The sequence below is a fragment of the Epinephelus fuscoguttatus genome, linkage group LG13 (genome assembly GCF_011397635.1).
Source record: "Epinephelus fuscoguttatus linkage group LG13, E.fuscoguttatus.final_Chr_v1".
NCBI lineage: Eukaryota > Metazoa > Chordata > Actinopteri > Perciformes > Serranidae > Epinephelus > Epinephelus fuscoguttatus.
In genome coordinates, this window is record NC_064764.1 from 24382809 (window position 1) to 24400723 (window position 17915).

The following is a 17915-nucleotide window of genomic DNA, read 5'->3' on the forward strand; positions in this document are numbered from 1 at the left end:
GGTAGAGTGGAGTGGACTGTATGTGGACAGCATTAGAATGAGAAAGTGAAAAGGTGAGAACCATCTAGGACGCAATACCAAAAGGAAAAAGAAGATTTCTTTTTAATTTGCACATACCATATTCTTTATTGTTTATTTATTAATATTGTCCAATAGCTAAGTTTGTACTTATTTCCCATTAGCTCTTTATATATTAAAGATAATAATTATAATGCATGGGGGTTGGGGTGTGTGGGGTGCCCAGGGCCCCAAATGTGCTAAGTCCAGCACTGTCCAGCACAATTACCTTGAAGAAAAAACAAAACGAACAAAATCGACACAAAATTACCACAAAAAGAGTCAAAAATGACCAAAATCGACACAAAATTACCACAAAAAGAAACAAAATGACCAAAATCGACACAAAATTACCACAAAAAGAAGCAAAATGACAAAAATTGACACAAAATTACCACAAAAAGAGACAAAATGACCAAAATCGACACAAAATTACCACAAAAAGAGACAAAATGACAAAAATTGACACAAAATTATCAGAAAAAGAAACAAAACGACCAAAACTCACACAAAATTACCTCAAAGAGAAACAAAACGACCAAATGTGCTAAGCCTAGCACTGATTCAGTCCTTGTTAAAGTGTTAATTTTATCTTTCAGCAAATAAACACATTTCCCATAATGTCAAACCATGCCTTTAACAGTTCCTCCTAAGCAGAAAGTACACTTTATTGATCTGTAACATGCAATTAAGTATACAATTTGCTTACGTAAAAGTATGCACTAATAGCTTTTGCTGATGTGTCAGAAAGCCCACTTCAACTAAAATGTAACTTGAATGCCACATTTTAAGGTCAACTTGAACATGCATAGAAACACAAAGAGTGTGAAAGAGAGAGGGAGACAGACATACAGAGACGGAGGAGAGTCTGGCTTCTCAGAGACATAGAATACTGAGTTCTTTAAGGCAAGCGATCTCCCACTAGAGCAATATTCGGCTGAGCTGAGCTGTACCACAGTATAATTTGCCTCTGATTTCTAATCTTTGTAAAAGAATGCGAGGCTAAGTGCCTTCCACAAATGCAGACTATCATGGCATTTCTTCAGGCACATTATGGACCAGAGTGATTAGAGAACTTAAAATGCAAAGGCATCCCTTGAAACTGAATGCATTTACAATCCCATTAAATATGGAATTGTGTCTGTGGGCCAACAGTAAATTTGAAATATCTTTCCCTGCAACAGTTTTTTTTTCCTCTCATACATTTTCCGTTTGCCGCTTGCTTCCTTCGCTCTGTTGGCGAATCTGTTTGAGGCTGTGAATAATTTGCCAGTAACTTTCATGGAAATAGCGACACTCGACACAATTATATAACATTAATCATGAAAATGCTATCACGATTTTCCATCAGCATCATGCAGACATTTTTTATGACTGATGGGTTTGACAGTTGGTTGCTTTCACCCTGAATAAAAAACAGATACAGAAATTGCTACAAAGATATAAAATCAAATATTAATACGAAATGCAGCTTGAATTCAGAGCCTGGGATGCAGCATTGTGGAAGTGACCTTGAGCTCATGTATTAGAATATAGTTTGGGTTGCTTTTTTAAAGTATCAAATTCTGCTCTCTGCTATTTTCATTTTTAACACTAGAGCACTGCCTATCTGAAAGTCAGACATGCACACAGCTTGAATCTCTGACAGGTCATAATGAGCAGAAAATCCATCGCTGCGAAAACATTCAATATATTTTTTGTTTCTCGATCGCAACACAATACAATTGAATGTAATATGTAAATAGAGCTACTGCCAACTGTGGAATTTGCACACCACAATGAAAGCAACCATCTGCTAAATAACCTTCTCAACCATAAACAACCATTTACTTATCATAAATTCACATAAACTCCTCCGCGTCCCAGTTCAAACTAACGCTGCATTGTAGTATAATAATCCATCTATCACAACAGCCATTTGACCTGGTTTAATGTAATCCCAAAGAGAATCGCCCACACTGAATCTATGATCACCTCTGTTCTCATTAAAGTAAAAATCAGCCTACGTAACATGTGGCTGTAAATTACGCTGAAAGAAAAAAAGCAAGTGTTTATCAAACTGTTTAATGAACCGTTCTCAATGGTTTCCACTCATTTCTTTTCTGCATTAGAAATACATTATGCTCCTGTTTTGCCACTTCAGCACTGGGTCTCATCTACACTATCAGCTGTATTAATTTGTCTGGGCATGACTAGACCTTGGTGTGTTATCACAGACATGCAAAAATATCTTCTATATTCATTATTTCAATAAAGATAATGGTAAACCAACTCTCCGCTGCAATGTAAATGCAAAATAAAGTCAATAGGAGAGCTGAGGTTATCTTTTTTTTTACTTGGGCTCTGTAAAAAAAACTGAAAACGCAACAATGACATATAATCACCTCACAAAGCTGATTACATATTAGCAAACACTTGCCTGGATGGATTACTGAACAGGCTTACCAGGCACCAGCCTAGCGCTAGGGTCCCCCCTGACCTTCACCTGTAAAATGACACTCAAATTAACACGTACTGATCAGCAAGCCTTAAAATGACTACAAACAGACACAAACAGACCACAAAGAGAAAGAAAATGACTACAAAGAAACACAAAAAGACCACAGAGAGATGCAAAGGAACTGCAAAGAGACACAAAATAACTACAAAAAGGGGCCAAACAACCAATAAAGACACAAAATTATGATGAAGAGAAACAAAATGCCTTCAGGGAGATACAAAATGACTGCACAGAGACACTATTACCTCGAAGAGAAACAAAACAGCCAAAATCAACATAAAATTATCTCAAAGAGGAATATAATGACCAAAATCGACACAAAACAAACTCGAAGAAAAACAAAACGACCAAAATTGACACAAAATTACCTCGAAGAGAAACAAAATGGCCAAAATCAACATAAAATTATCTCGAAGAGGAATATAATGACCAAAATCGACACAAAATTATCTTAAAGACAAACAAAATGGCCAAAATTGTCACAAAATTACCTTAAAGAGATGCAAAACAACCTAAAGAGAATTACCTCAAGAGGCACTGACCTGACTAGGGACTCAAAACAACAACAGAAAAGATGCAAAACCACCACAGAGTCTGTTTTTCTTGCTGCTATGTAGAAGAGGTAGTGGGGCCTCTGCACGTCTGTCCCCAGGAGCCCAATATCTCATAATCCGCCCATGCCTACTTACAGTACACATCCAGCAGATATGCAAGCAATTTTCACTTCCCTTTCAGCTCTGTTTCGGTCTCCACCAACTCTCAAAGAGAATATCTGTAACTTAAGCTGTTACGTAAATGCTCCGTCATGTTCACCAGCTTATTGCTAACTGTGTCTCTCTGCTGTTTGCTTTTGCTCTAAATAGCCACCTGCTGCTGCTGGAAACAACAAAACACTGCATAAAGCTGATGGGACTGAAGAGTCAGCTGATACATTCCCTGTCTTGTCACTACACGTAACACCTTCTACATTGCACATGGTCATTTAAATCATTGTTACTATTAAAATACTGATACATGCAGCTTTTGTTGAAAGCAGTATTCTCATGAAATCCCCCGAGTGTGCAGTTCACTCTGCCATTTTTCCTCAATTTAATCCTCAGTGGAGCACCTCCAAATTTAGCCTCCTAATGACAGCATAAGTTAAGGAAAACATCACACATGGACCCGGGTGAGAACTGGGACCCTCACAGAAACACAAACCCAGTGACAGGAAGAATGAATATTTTAACTCCAGACTGACTGTATTATATGCTGGGCGCTTAAAAATATACCTAGCGCTATGCAGCATTGGAAGAAACTGATTTAAGGATGAGACAAAAACAGGTGACAGCAAATTTCATGCATTTCAGTTGCAGGCCTGAATGAATGTACTGTACATTTCTCGAGTTTTTTTTTTTTTTTCAAATATGAAGTTGCTAGACTCAAGCTTGTAGGAAGTTTCACATTCCCTGTCAACATATTTTAACCTCTGCACGCTAGTTACACAGCACTCCAGTGAAAATGCAGAACATATATGCAAATAATTCATTTTAAAATCAGGCAGCTTGCTTAGGTCCATTTTTTTCAGTGAATAATTTCACTATATGTTTCAAGAAATGTTGGCAGCCTTGGTGTAAATCTGATTAAATGGTGAGAAAAATCAATTATTGTATGTATGTAGAGCATTTTTAATATATTGCCTTTTTCCAAAACACGGTCTAAATAGAGTTGCCTTGCAAATGTGATAGTCTCCGCTTCAAGAAACAATCTGTCACAGCTGTGCTGTCCATTAGTTGGAAAGCTCGCACTGTAAAATTGCCCACCTACCTTTGTTGTTAACTGCAGCCCTTTTCTCTTTCAATGTGTCTCTGTGGGCTTTTCACAATGTTTCAGATCATTATTGCTATATTGTTGGCGTTGTCTTTCGGATTATTGTTAGTGCTTCAACCGCGGCACGCTGTGGACTCAATGGCTGACTAACAAATCATTCCGAGCAAAATACACACAAACTGTCAACTCCTCCACGCCACATTAAGATATACGGTAGATGGAGGAGTTGGAAGTAAATAGTGACTTCGATCCAGATGCTGGGTGAGTAGAACAGTTATACTCCGGGTGTCTTGATAATCCTATGTAGTCTCCACAGCAGCACAACAAAGAAGTGCAAAAACATATAATTATACTGGAGGGGGAAAAAAATCACTCTATCAAATCTGATAAGCTCCACTAGAGGTTGGACAGAACATCTGAAAAGAAGGGATGGGCATGCACACAGATTTGGTGGAAACTAAGTCAGATCCTTGGCAAAGATTTATTTTCAGTATCAGTGCTTAGATTTAGTTCACACCACAAATTCCAGGTAGCAGTTTTGAAATTTTTGTTGACGTGCACCAGTGCCAAGATATAACAAAATGGGAACATGTGTTGTATTCCAAAACAGTAGTCCAATGAGTCAGAGAAGCACTGATTCGGTACAGTGGTGGTCCAGCTTTGCCACATAAGAACATGAAAGTCCATAGAGTTCACTACATGGCCAAAATTATGTGGACATGATGAGATTTTGGAACCTGGCTGCAGAGATTTGCTCCTCCTCAGCCACTGAAGCCTTTTCCCTTTGGTTTTATGTGTATCATGTCATGTAATGTGATTGTATGTTATGTTTTAAGTGCTTGTGCTGATTGTCTATTAAACACTGTTTTGTATTAATTGCCTGCTTTTTCCATGCCCCACTTTGCACGATGCAGCCCCACTCCTCTAAGCTTTTTATCCTGTTTTTCTGTTCATGTTTTGCTTTCTCTGGTTCTTTTATATACTTGTTTTCATGGCCAATTGAACATCAGGCCGGGGGGCAACAGTTGAATATTAGCCTTTTGGCTAACACTGGCACATTTACAGTGATGTTGACCAATGTGAGCTGTCCCTGAGAATAAATGAAGGAATAGATAAATAAATTAGTGAGTTCCAACACTGATGTTGTGTGATAAGACTTTGCTAGCAGTTGTCATCCAATGTAACCTAGAGCTTTTGGATGGGGCTGAGTTCAGGGATCCTTATTAAACTCTGAAAACCACTTCTGTATGGACTTTGTCACATTGAAACAGGAAGTCTCTGTCAGAAAGTTGGAAGCACACTATAGTACTGAATATTGTTGTATGATGTGTCATTGTATGTTAAAGAGGAACTACGCCCATTTTCAGACTTCATGCATGTTACTCTTGTGGTCTAAGACAGTCCAACAATATTAGCAAACATGAAAAATGTTCCCAAATCCAAAAGCTAGACTGCTAAAACTCAAATTTGTGATGTCATCAAGTATAACTTCTGGAACTGCCCCACAGACAATGACTAGACCGAATCACAATGTTACAATAGCTTCCAAGTAGAAAGTTCTTGCGTCGTCAACATAAAATCAAACAGCATGGAGCAAACACTGCCTCAGCTAGTGAGATATTTACCACCTAAAAAGGCCCACCAAAAAAAAAAAAAAAAAATCAATATCATTATAATGCTATAGTTTGAATATTTTCACCACTTTACCTTGCTGTCAGACAGCATTTTTCACAGGGAACTGAAGTCATTATATCAAAGCCACCAGACTCAGATTTAGCAGAGCTGCTGGTCTGCCGCTGCCATGATTGGTTCGTGAGAAAGGTAAGCATAGCAAATATTCTAATATAGCATACACATACACCAATATTGATTTTTATAGATGGTTAAAATACGTTTTGCTGCAGCCCCGTCCACAGCTGTACATTGCTTAGCATCTGTGCCGATAGTTTTGGTTTGTCAAAGATGCTAGCAAAGCAAAAAAGTATGTAAAATGAGCACAGTAGAAACGACAGATAGGTCAGACCACTGTGTTTAACTTTATATCTTTAAACATTATAGGTAAGGCTGAAAATGACAGCAGATATCAACAAGTTTGCCAATTTTACGTATCTCCATAATGGTAATCAACTGCAGGCTCCCATTCACTGTCTATGGAGCAGCTCCAGACTTTTGGTGTGTCTCATATCACATCCGTTAGTATACTTCTATGTAGTATACTGTGTGCACTATATACTCATTGGCATAGTGCACAAATTTCAACAGGGTGGTGTTGTCTCAAACCAAACACGGCCGTTGTGCACTCACTGGAAATGACGACCGCAAATTAGCTAGTTAGCAAACTAGCATTAGCATTCTCGTTATCGTTCGCAGTGCCAAATCATTACAGATTGCTAAATTAACCCAATAAACGTACTGCTGGCTTATACCCGACAACAGTATAGTGATGCTTAGTGCACAAAACACATGTATATTTGTACAATGCAGTAACGTTCACGGTCGCACAGTCTCCGGCCGCCATTTCCAGTTTGAAAAGTGGTCCCTCCCCTTTCGCTACATAGCCAAGATGGCGACCATTGAGTGCGAGAAGTGTCCATAGTTCCACACTCAACTTCTTGACCATTTTGAGTGCACCATCCGGGTACTCATTGTGCACTGCATTTTTCCATACTTCTCAGTGTGAACGCACTTATGTACTCAAAATTTTAAGTGTAAGTACAGAAGTACGCGATTTGAGACACAGCATTTATACTTGATGACATCACAAGTTTGGGACTTACTCCTCTGGTTTCTGCCTTTGAGAGTGAGTAGCTCATGTTCACAAATATTGATTGAACCTTCCTGGGCCATCAGAATTCTTAATAAAGGTGGTGTTCTCCTTTAAGATTCCCCTCACCTGGAACTGAAGAGCCTAAATAGCCCTGAATCCAAAGTGCACAAAACTACAACACATAGACAGGGCTGTCCACATACCTGTAGTGTTCCTGCTAACATGTAAAGGTGCGAAACTAAATCCTCATCACAGCGTTCAGAATCTAATGTGATTTGAAATTCAAAGCAGTTGGACATTATGTTTTCAGAGTGGGAGGTTTTATAGTCAAAACCCAGGAGATAAGCCTGCATAAGTAGCTTACAAATCCCATAAACCAGGAGAGAGGAAAGATGTATGGTCTAAAGTGTGATTGAAAAGATAAACAACCTCTTGATCTCATATAGGAGAACATTTTCTCAGGGAGACTCTTGACAGCATCCCTTTATTTATTAGTTGTTTTTACATGCAGGCTACAAAGTGAGATAATACAGACCATGTTTTTAAGTAAAATCAACTATTGCTGTATCAAGTGATCGATGTGGCATCACTGCTTCTTTGGAGGGGATGTGGATGCTTCCAGTAATCAAGCTGCACCCTCCCTGAACAAAACATTGCTCAGCTCACCAAAAAAACAACAAAAAAACAAATGAGCTGGCCTTTGCAGTGCACGCGCGCACACACACCTACTCGTGCCAATAGACAATGGAGTAAACATCAAAAGAAGAAGAAATAGGCTTTTGCTAAATAAAACCATCAGTCTGTAATGGCTGTAAAAAGACGATAAACAGAGCAGGGACTATCTCCAAGCATTGCCATATCTGTGTGCCCTTTTCTTCTATTTTGCAACTTCCCTCAGTGTACACTCTCCAAAACAGGCTTAGAGCTTCTCCTCTTTTTTTTTTTTTTTCATAAGGGGGTATTTTTAATTCTAAAGCGAGGGATTGGTCACACTTCGTCTCATTAGCATGAGGAGCTGTATAAACCCCGCCACTGCAGAATTTTGAGCTGTGTTGAAGGCGAGGCAACAAGCGTATCTGACTGGCTGCGCGCGCGGAGCGAGTAACTTTCACTTCCAGCACAGTTCAGTTCATAAAAGCGGGAGGCTGTATGGAGAGCTCACTCCAGAGGTGAACTGGTCTCATCTGTTCAGCACACAATGAGGCTGCTTACCGAGGGAAAGATTACTACGAAGATGATACGGGGCAAATGTCTAACTTATTGGCACCGGTGGATTTTTATATTCTCCATCCATCAGTTTTTATTTGCCTCACTGGCTCAGTCCGAGGGAAATACTATTCGATACCAGACCAATGAGGAGGACGCACCAGGTACAGTCATCGGAAACCTTGCCAAGGACATGTCCTTGAGTCTGTCTCATTCCTCCAAGACCAATTTCAGGATGATGAAACAATTCAATGATTCATTCATCAGGGTGAGAGAAAGCGACGGGGAACTCACTGTCGGGGAACGAATTGACAGGGAGAGAATCTGCAGACACACTCTACATTGTCTCATCACTTTTGACGTGGTAAATTTCTCTAAAGACCGCTACAAATTGATTCACGCCGAGGTGGAAATAAAGGACATTAATGACAACTCTCCGGAGTTTCCAAACAAGGAATCTACAGTGGAGATCTCCGAGAACGCAGCAGTGGGCTCCCGCATCCCTTTGGACCCGGCTGCAGACGCAGATGTGGGGTCAAACTACATCCAAAGCTATCAAATTTCTGTCAACAGTCACTTCACCATTGATGTGCTCCTGAGAGCCGATGGGGTTAAATATGCGGAATTGGTGCTAATGAAAGAGCTAGACAGGGAGACTCAGTCATCATACACTGTGGAGCTGGTTGCCACAGACGGAGGGAACCCTTACAGATCAGGGTCAACAAAAATAACTATTAAAGTGACTGACTTTAATGACAATAGTCCTGTTTTTGACCAGAATAGTTTCTCAGTCAGTTTGCCAGAGGACGCACCGGTGGGCGCTGTGATACTGGACTTAAACGCAGTTGATGCTGATGAGGGTCTGAACGGAGAGGTCGTCTACGGGTTCGGGAAACAGGTTTCTCATGAGATCCGAGAACTTTTCCAAGTGGATAATAAATCAGGTCGCCTGACGCTCAGGAGCCCTGTGGATTTTGAGGACAAAAGCACATATGAGCTAGATGTGCAGGCGACCGATCTGGGACCCAACCCGACCCCCTCCGTGTGCAAAATCATAATTCACGTCACAGACATTAATGACAATGCCCCAGAAATTAGCATCACCCCGATGACCTCCATCACGACGGGCATTGCATACATCAGCGAGGCGGCAGACAAGGACAGTCTGGTGGCGCTGATCAGCACCTTGGACAGAGACTCGGGTGTGAACAGCCAGGTCCACTGCACACTGTACGGCCACGACCACTTTAAACTCCGGCAGGCTTACGAGGACAGCTACATGATAGTTACAGCTGCGGTCCTAGACAGAGAGAGGATTAGTGAGTATAACTTGACGGTCATGGCTGAGGATTTTGGGTCACCTCCGCTGAGAAAGATCACCCAGTACACCATTAGACTCAGCGACGAGAACGACAACGCCCCTCACTTTACCAAAGCTGTCTATGAAGTTTCAGTGGTGGAAAACAACGCCCCGGGCGCTTACATCACCACAGTTGAGGCCAGCGACGCGGATCTGGGCATAAATGGCAAAATCACTTACAGACTTGTGGACAGTGTTATCATGGGCTCCCCAGTGAACACCTTTGTGTCTCTCAATGCAGTGTCTGGCTCCATATATGCACTGAGGAGTTTTAATTATGAAGTGATGAAACTGCTAGACATACACATCCAAGCGAGTGACGGGGGGTCACCACAGCTGCAGAGCACAGCTGTCATCAGACTAAAAATAGTTGATCAGAATGACAACCAACCTTCTATCACCGAGCCACCCCTTTACAAAGGATCTGCTGAGGTTTTCCTGCCCAAAGATGCACCTGCAGGTTATGTGGTAACCCAGATAAAGGCCACAGATGCTGATGAAGGCATAAATGCACAGCTGTCCTATAAAATCACCGAGGGGGGACACCTGGGTTTCTCTATCAACAAAGACACAGGGAAGGTGCACGTGAGCAGACAGCTGACGTATGATCTCACAGACAATGTCAAAGTCACAGTGTCGGTCAGTGACAATGGATCCCCTGCGCTCACATCCACAGCCATTATACACTTCAGCTTCATAGAAGGAACTCTACCCAGTATGCCTTCTTTGGCTCAAAATGGCAGCGAGGAGCTCTTTGAATGGGACATGTCCATTGCCATAATCATTGTCCTGGCAGGGAGCTGCTCTCTCCTCCTGCTGGCTATCATTCTCATCACAACCATTTGCAGCCGCCGGAAAAAAGAGACAAGGGAGGGAGGGTATGATGAAAAAGAAGACATACCAAATGTGGAGAAAGTGGAAAGTGGTCATGTTGATTCATTGATTGCCAACCACAAAGGGAAAGTGTTTGATGCCCATCCATTTCCAGAGAAACCTCCGTTGGCCAGCAGCAACACAACAGAGACCGGCTGTGAGGATGGCAGGCAGACAGCAGGCATCTTTGACTCAAACAGCAGGGTGATGGAGGGTAAATTGAAGGTAAGTCATTATTTTGCAGAGATGTTGAAAGTTTGCGCCAACTTTGTTCGCCTTTTGAATCTTGACTCACAATCTGTGTTGAACGTGTTTGTGTCCTAGCAGGGTTACTCCACGCTGCCGGGATATGGGAAAGAGACTGTCAGACCAATAACAATATGGAAGGGTAATTCATTCACGACCATCTCAGCGAGAGATCCACACATCAGCGGCAAGGACAGTGGCAAAGGGGACAGCGACTTCAATGACAGTGATTCTGACATAAGTGGAGATGTGCACAAAAAGGAATCGCCGCCAACAAACAGTGAGTGTCAGAAAAACACTAGGAAATAATAATAAACAGGGCCAGACCTAGCACTTTTGGGGCCCTGGGCCAGCTCCTAGTGGTCCCCCCCTCCCCCCTTTCTTTATTTTTGGTACTGCGCCTTGGATGGCTTTGATCTTTTGAGGATGGTAATCAGATCTTACAGTAGATCTTTAGATCATTATTTGCTGATGTTCAATTTGTTTGACTGAAAAAATAAATAAGAAATTAGGTGGAATTAGGTGAATTAAAATTTCACCTCTGGGTGAAATTTTAATTCAGTTCAATGACAGGATGCAAATTAAATCAAATGAGAGGATGTAAAGGTGAAATCGAAGCAGTGTTGTGACATGTATTCCCTTTTCCTTCGTATATATTTCAATCTAAGCCATGTACCAGACTGTACCCAGTTACAGCAATGTGGTTTCTGCTACACTGGACACATGATGATAGATGTTACCTCGGCTCACTGAGGTCTTTCAACACCAAAACACCCTCAACTGGGTAAGCCAGCAAATGCATCGTATTACACTCTGACAGCACTGCCTTTTTCCACAGGTCTCTGGGCATGTACAAGCGAGTGCAAAGTACTGGGACACTCGGACCGATGCTGGAGCCCTTCGGCTACAAGGCCCAACACGAGCATGGCCTGCGGACCGCATCTGTCGACATTCAACAAGACAGCTTCACTTCCCCGGAACACCGGAAGGGAAAACTACTACCCTGCTCTCTTACCCAAAACCAATGGTCTGCAAAGCGTGTACGAAAAAGTCCAACATCAGGAATTTGATTACATACTCGTCGGCCCTCCGACGCCGGCCAGAATACAGGAAACAGACGAGGTGTCAATTCCAGAGTACACAAACTCTTAAAGATCACAAAAAAAGTCACCAAAAAGGGATCCTGTCTTTATACTGTACAGTGCTTTTATCTTAATTGACTCTATGTTGCATATTGTTGCAGTGTTTTGTAGTATGTCATGTGTTTTTTGGCTCATATACGACTGTTCATTGTATCATGTGTAATATGCAAGATTTTGTACATTAATAATATATTTTTCATAATGATTCAATGTAAAAAAGACTTTTATTATGAATTTTCAAGAGCATGTGTTACTATTTAAGGGGCATGACCTATGGACATTTGGGCTGAAAGGGGCCTTTCTGCTGTGGAAAACAATCAATATGAAAGATTACCATGTTTGTGGTAGATTTTGTCACATTGTTGCACAAATAAAACGGTTAAAAGCTAAATTGTTTTGCTGTTGTAAGACAGTAAGAGCTGTATCTGTTCTTACAGGACTCCAGTGTAATCTTATAGGAAGAGTACAACCTATTGTCCCGAGGAAATATTCAGAAAAGCACACAGAATAACCTCAATTAGCCAACTGAATGCATTTCATTTGCCTTCAGGGCTTATAAGCTGCAATAAATAAAATGTGGTCCTCCAACGATCACAGTTAAATTGACAGGAAGCATAAGCCAATGTCATATTCTTTTCATAGAACATAATGCAGTTACTGGGCTGCCTCAATTTGCATGTAAATACTGCATTGCTGATCAAATGCTCCCACAATTACATATTTTTTCGAAGGTCAAAGAATCTCCTCACCTTTTCTGATTGCCTCCCAGCTTACCAATTATCCAAAAATGTGGTTCAATCTGTTTCCAAGCAACAGCAGCACTGCACATTTGAATCTCTTTTCTTACTGTGTGTCTTCTTTTCAAGTTGTGATAAGGAGCGAGTAACCTTGACCACAAAACTACCTTTCTCCCATTGTCAGAATCTGAAAATTAATAATTAAGCAAAGGTTACGTCTGCGTGTGTGCCTCTGATTGCGCGTGGCATTGCAAGTCAGTGCTGTCTTGTAGCATAATGTAGGAATATAAAGACCTAAGAGGACTCGCTTCTGCATACAAGTTTGACTACAGGGAGTGCAATCTGTGCTTTACACACCTGTAACCAGAGAGAAAGTGGAGCAGATTTGTAGTATTTAAATACATTTGCAGCATAACTGAAAGAGGTGGGTGATTAAATGAAAGACCTTCAGTGTACCTCACTTATTTGTAAGCATGTTGACAGAGCAGTTCACAGTCTTTCTACCGCCTATTACATCAATGCCTGTATTTAATATGGTACCACAGGATGGCCACTTTGCTTTAGGTGAACTGGACCCTACAGGTAACATTCAGACGAAGAATTTAGCTCAAAGAATTTATATTGACTGTGCGTCATTCACACTCAAATGTCAGAAAGCCTCCTGGTGGATAACCTGATCCTCCAAAGAGAAGCATCAGTATTAGAGAGGGGGAATTATAGAGGACATCATGAGAGAGACTGTGGAAAAAATCCAAAATACCACTCATGGATCTGGCTGTTTTGAACACTGCACGCCTCCGGTAAGACAGGCTTAATAATAACTTTTTGATTAGAAATATAATTGACATCCATGACATGTAAATAAAACTCCAGACTCCGCAAACTCTTAAGGTTTCCAGGAGCATTAGTTGTTGTTGTTTAGTGTCATTTACTGACTTTGCATCTTCTGAACTCCGTGAAGGAGCAAAGCAGCACGCCGGTCTGTGCTGCGGGCAGTCGCCTCCTGAGATTTGGAGCCGTGGCTCTTATTGTCGGTGCAGTGTTGATGTTGTGTGCATCCGTGGCTGCTCTCTACCTGTGGAAAGTCAGCGATAAAAACGTAAGTGTCGACTGAGGATTATGCTGTAGTTATTACAGTGCTCCTTCAATCACAGATAGCGAATGCAAGGATGCTTTGGGATGCTTTTAGTGGGAAATGGATCCAAAGTAGATCCTCTGATGATACAAATGTTTCTATCATAGGCATTATTGTACAAAAGGTATTTATGGTAATGACTGAGATACCCTATCAGTAATCATCAGTGCAAGACTGTGCAGTTGCATCTTTAATTTACTTACAAACAACATGAATTGTTCCTGTTGCTCTACTCCATCTTATATAAAATAGCATAATGTTCATGTGTCCTATTGAGCTCACCTGTAGTGCAAACATTCCCATCAAGGTCTGTAACAGCATCTCCTGTGGTGCTTTCCTCAGCTCTCCCTGTGCTTAAAATACACTGGGTTTCTGTAAGAGAAGCAACACATATAATTACTGTGCAGGGGGATTGCATGAAGCTTGTTTTTCTGCATCTATTGTGTTTGCTACAGTGTGATTTACATAACTTGACTAATCAGTCACTTTAACGTTCCACCTTGAATGTTGCCAGGTTTATAATGTTCGTTACAGCATGAACATCAATGGGGAGGTGAGGCAGGGCTCCGTGGAAATTGATTCAGACAACAACCTGCAGAGATTTAAAACTGGGAGTGGAGCTGAGGAAGCTGTGGAGATTCATGACTTTCAAATTGTGAGTGAGTTTGTCCTTGTTCTCTCTTCCTGAGGTAGTTCAGCTGAGACTTTCTGTGTGCTTAGCAAAGTAGCAAAGCTGTGAGTGTAAACATGGCATCTCTGTGATTTGGTGCAGGGAATAACCGGAATCCGCTTCTTTGGAGGAGACAAGTGCTATATAAAATCCCAAATCAAAGCCAGCCTTCCCCACATGGGAGCTCACAACAAAGAGTCGCTGATGTTTGACCTGGTATATGCACACTACTTGATACAGAACGTTGCAAATTGGAAAGAGAAAACGAAATGACTTTAAAGCAAGCGTCGCTTCTGCTCATTTCTTTTACAATCTTTAGTAATTCAAGGGCATTATCTTTTTCTTCTTGCCAGACAGATGAAGACATTCCAGTGAGGTTTGATGAGAGGTTCGTCATATGGGTTTCTGCGGAGCAGCCGATGAAGGACACCAGCTTTCTGAGTGATAAAATTCTGGGTCTTTGCGGGGAACTTCCCATTTACTGGCTCCAACCAATCTATCCTAAAGGTTACCCTCTTTCTCTTCTTTCTATCTATTGCTGTAAGCACTGATTCCCTCCATCCCTCCAAGTCTATAAAACCAGCCTGTTATCACAGAGAATGGTCTATTCCATTTGGATTATTGTACATTCTTTTCACAGTTTATTCAAAGCATGGTTGCGAGTGCCCTGCTTTTCTGCTGACACACTTGTAAAATGCACAGCCTTGTCTCAGAAGTTGGTGAAGCACTTGAAACATCTCGAACATAGTCTACATTTAGAGTACACCAAAAAAGGCTCCGGTCTTGTATTAAAAAAGAATGATCTTGAAATATGCAAGACTGCTTGAAATCACTGCTGCTAATTTAATTATTCAGGACAACTGAGACAGCTCCAGCTATGTAGGATTGAGCTCTGAGGACATGTATGGCGTCTTGTGGATGTTGACCCAATACTCTTGCCTCTCGTGGCTGCTGGAACAGATGGGGAGAGGAGAAAGAGAGACGCACAGCGAGCCAAACGGCAGTTTAACATAGAGGAGTTTGAGGCAGCTGCAGAGGAGAAGGACCCGGTGAGTCACGCAGAAGACGACACCTCCAGAGTCGTGGAGGAAGAGGAGGGGGCGCAGTCTGCTGCGGGGTCAGCATACAATCCCGAAAACCCCTATCATGTGAGTAGCAACTTCATCAACAACACTGTTTATGATAAACAAGATTCCAGAGCTGGTGAATTTTTGATTAACTATCAAGAGGCACATGCTGAGCCCCGCAGCAACCCTTAAAGTAACATTAGGAACTGAAGTTTCTCTGTTTTGTCAACACTTTTTCAGATGACTGCACTACAGCAGGCACAAGATGCCAGTCTTGTTAAAAAATGTATTTTCACAGAAATAGAAGTGCATAGTGTGGGAATGTGTTAACCTGGATTAAGTGCCTCTGCCAGCTGATATACTGCCGCTGCTGTTGAGTAGGTATCATTTTAGTGGCTATGATTACAGGTCACTGGGGTAACAGCTGCAATTCCAAGTTGATGAACTTATGAACTGAAGTGAAAATTCCCATCGGTTATAAAAATTCATGCCGCCTAAGAGAAGTGAAGTCACATGATCAGGGGGATGGGAAGTTTTTGAAAACATCTGAATTGCAAATGAGTATAGATTAAAAAAAAAAGAAAAAAAAAGATTGCTCTTCATATTAACATTGCTTCAAAACTGCAGCGCAGCGGAGCGGCCGGAGAGGAAGGAGCCCTGACCTTTGACACCATGTTAGACCACCAGGGGATCTGCTGCTCAGAATGCCAACGCAGCTACACTCACTGTCAGAGAATATGCGAGCCTCTGCATGGCTACTGGCCCTGGCCCTACAACTACAGAGGATGCCAGGTAGCTTGCAGAGTCATTATGCCCTGTCGCTGGTGGGTGGCACGCATTTTAGGTGTTGTGTAAGAAATCACGCTACACTTGTGAGATAACATATCCTCTTCTGTTTTTTCCCCAAAGACCCCTGAGGTCTCTAAACTTTCTGCTTCTATGCAGTTATTCATGCAGATATTTATTTCCTGAGTTTGACTGTAAATACATTCAGAAAGCTGTTAGCATGAAATGCAGATCATGATGTGTGATTATCTATACTATAATACCTACATTATACTATAGGGCTGCATGTATCCCGATACAGGGGTTACATTTATACTGTACTGTACTTGCATTTATCAGTCCCTGCAACATTCAACATCATAGCACTACTTTTTGTGGAATCAGAGCAAAAGAATTTCCACCAGCTTTGTATCATACCAGTGTGGGAACTGAGTGTCTGAGTATCTTACCAGTGCCCAGATAGCAAATTTGCAAATCCTAGGATGGTGAAGGAATGACCTGCCCTACTCTCCCTATGACTGGCTAGTACTTGTTGCCTTTGGTGGTTGGATTTGTTACATTTAGGCAATAGAAGTGGGATTGGTAAAGGTTAGGGGAAGAATGTCAGGGTAAGGCAGAGTAAGGTGGGCCATTCCTTCACCATCTTATTCGCAAATTCGCACCCAGATCTCTGTGCTCCTCTCCACGTTGCTAGCTGGAACCAAAATAATACAGACTGTACTTCCGTTTTTGGGAGTTTTATATGCCAGTGAATACATCCATGGCCACCACAGACACAAAGAGTATAGAAGTGGATCAAGAGAGACACCCACTTGTTACTCTGAAACTCAGACCAAATGGTAAAACTAAGCAGCAAATATCAGCCAAAATTCGGTTGCTGTGTTGCCTATTTTTCGCTTAAAATATCCTCAGAAACATCTTTCAGTGGAATGTTTGGCTGTTATGTAAGAATATGTGATCAGGAAGTGGCCACCATACTGTTTCCTGTATTGTAAAAACAGTAAAACTAAGCAGTGTTGATAAAATATGAACCAAGATTCGGTTACTGTGTTGCCTATTTCTCAGCTAAAATGTTTTCAGAAACATATTTAACTTACTGTTTAACTGATATTTGAGATTATTTGTTCCCTGCTGCCCACCATATCGTTTCCTAGGGAAAAACATCACCCACTAGCGGTAGCAATTATAGAGAGTCTGCCAGGAATGAGTCCTAAAACCCAGAAATGAGTTCGCAGTATACTACTCCTAGTTCCCTGCTCTCAAAGTCATTTTTTGTGTATGGGTTTTTGGTTGGATGCTCAATAGGGAACCAATGCAATGCTCACTTCCGCGTCAGCCTACAGTGGACTCTATTTGTCACCCGTGGGTGCAGTGCATTCTGGTAATCATAGGTTTTCTACCTCTTGAGTAAAAGCAAATGTTCCTTTTCCTCAGTTTTCTCTGGTCGCACGCACCAATTTCAAAGGAATTTGCATCTTTCTACTGCATAGAAAGCCATTTTTTTTAAAATACCATCTTTCCAGCAGTAAAATATTGCTTTAACATTTGCCTACATCAGTA

At 41.4% G+C, this 17915-nt stretch overlaps 2 protein-coding genes across 3 annotated transcripts; both read left to right on the forward strand.

The window, feature by feature from the left end:
* The first annotated feature begins 8199 nt into the window (after positions 1–8199).
* Positions 8200–12333, forward strand: si:ch211-199f5.1 (protocadherin-8). 2 transcript variants are annotated; one of them, XM_049594198.1, is made up of 3 exons: positions 8200–10797; positions 10897–11098; positions 11657–12333. In XM_049594198.1, exons 1-3 carry the CDS (start codon positions 8332–8334, stop codon positions 11968–11970), a joined length of 2982 nt encoding a protein of 993 aa, XP_049450155.1. In that variant the 5' UTR covers positions 8200–8331; the 3' UTR covers positions 11971–12333. The 2 variants fall into 2 exon arrangements, with proteins under 2 accessions (XP_049450155.1, XP_049450156.1); XM_049594199.1 differs by having other exon boundaries at positions 10900–11098.
* Positions 12334–13425: 1092 nt separating this feature from the next.
* LOC125899771 (leukocyte cell-derived chemotaxin 1-like) lies at positions 13426–16424 on the forward strand. Its single transcript, XM_049594292.1, has 7 exons — positions 13426–13497; positions 13662–13796; positions 14347–14487; positions 14605–14718; positions 14856–15009; positions 15463–15650; positions 16197–16424. The coding sequence occupies exons 1-7, from the start codon at positions 13426–13428 to the stop codon at positions 16422–16424; spliced, it is 1032 nt and encodes a 343-aa protein (XP_049450249.1).
* The last annotated feature ends 1491 nt before the right edge of the window (positions 16425–17915 follow it).

Bases quoted from the DNA above. Each gene is read 5' to 3' on its own strand.
- si:ch211-199f5.1 (XM_049594198.1), top strand. From the start codon at position 8,332: ATGAGGCTGCTTACCGAGGGAAAGATTACTACGAAGATGATACGGGGC. The intron at 10,798-10,896 runs GTAAGTCATTAT...TTTGTGTCCTAG, and splicing joins TGATGGAGGGTAAATTGAAG to CAGGGTTACTCCACGCTGCC. The intron at 11,099-11,656 runs GTGAGTGTCAGA...CTTTTTCCACAG, and splicing joins GGAATCGCCGCCAACAAACA to GTCTCTGGGCATGTACAAGC.
- LOC125899771 (XM_049594292.1), top strand. From the start codon at position 13,426: ATGAGAGAGACTGTGGAAAAAATCCAAAATACCACTCATGGATCTGGC. The intron at 13,498-13,661 runs GTAAGACAGGCT...TCCGTGAAGGAG, and splicing joins TTGAACACTGCACGCCTCCG to CAAAGCAGCACGCCGGTCTG. The intron at 15,651-16,196 runs GTGAGTAGCAAC...TCAAAACTGCAG, and splicing joins ATCCCGAAAACCCCTATCAT to CGCAGCGGAGCGGCCGGAGA.